Source organism: Fukomys damarensis, unplaced genomic scaffold, assembly GCF_012274545.1.
Source record: "Fukomys damarensis isolate Sample0158 unplaced genomic scaffold, DMR_v1.0_HiC HiC_scaffold_22, whole genome shotgun sequence".
In the NCBI taxonomy this organism is placed as follows: Eukaryota; Metazoa; Chordata; class Mammalia; order Rodentia; family Bathyergidae; genus Fukomys; species Fukomys damarensis.
The window spans coordinates 11978108-11979128 of NW_022900934.1; the positions used below are offsets into that span (position 1 = coordinate 11978108).

The following is a 1021-nucleotide window of genomic DNA, read 5'->3' on the forward strand; positions in this document are numbered from 1 at the left end:
TTTACTAACATACTCTCTAATGATCCTGAACCTATACAGCTATGTTCAATATGTTCAAGGAGAGTGACCTCCTCTGACAAAACACTTATAGCCAATCACGGGACTCTGCGAGGAAATGATGGCATTTGCAGTGACTGGACAGTTTACTCAGTAGAATGGAATGACAGGTGAAACAGACTCCCCACCTACTGTTTTAACTGGGTATGCAACAGTTTAATGAAATACCATAAGCCTCTGTCCTTGGGGTCTCTGATGGGGCCAGCACACAGGCTGACCTTATCTAGGACATTCTGAGATCCAAGATGGCAGCTCCTTGCTTCTGTGTGACCCTTCACGCGTCAGGCCAGTCAGAAATGGTACGATGAATGTGCTGCTGCAGGGCTCCAGAAGTGGCCCTCAGGGCTACTACACTGGTGACAGTGTTGCTGGAACCTGCGCTGGCTCTTCCGGAATCCATATCTTATACACAACACCTATCCGTAGGAAGAACTTCCGCAGAACTGCTCGGAGCTCAGGGATCAGGTCGAACTGCATAATTTCACACAAGTAGGGGTAGTACATTGAAGCATGTGCTTTGAACTTGAGGTCGGAGAGAAACAGAAAGATACAATTACACGTGGAACTATACTTTTCCTGCACCAGTTTTTCAAAAGTATTCATCTTACCCTAAAGTGTCTCATACAATTTGTGTACCTTTTCTATTAAAAACTTGTTACAAAATAACTTCCACAATTAAAACATATTTCAATTGCACTTAATTTTGTTTAATTATATTAGGATAGTCTTAGTACCGAGTCAACAGTCCCTTCCTTTTGCAAAGTGAGTCCTAGCACTTCACAATCTCTACTCTCTCTGTCCATGCTGGAAATCACCGTGCCGTTCCCAACAGCCACACACGTGGCTTCTGCTTCGGCCTCCACTGGTATATTCTTCCAGAGAAATCCTACTGTCTGAAGGCACCTGTTATTCATAATGAATTAACTTCTCTCCAATGCATCTATTACCATATATATATATATAT

General features: G+C 43.0%; 1 protein-coding gene across 1 annotated transcript in view; it reads right to left on the reverse strand.

The window, feature by feature from the left end:
• Positions 1–326: 326 nt before the first annotated feature.
• Positions 327–1021, reverse strand: part of Arfgef2 (ADP ribosylation factor guanine nucleotide exchange factor 2) — an 82677-nt gene continuing 81982 nt past the window's right edge. The window contains exon 42 of the mRNA XM_033767089.1: positions 327–579. Coding sequence (XP_033622980.1) covers positions 406–579 — 174 coding nt within the window. The 3' untranslated portion in view covers positions 327–405. The remainder of the gene's footprint in view (positions 580–1021) is intronic.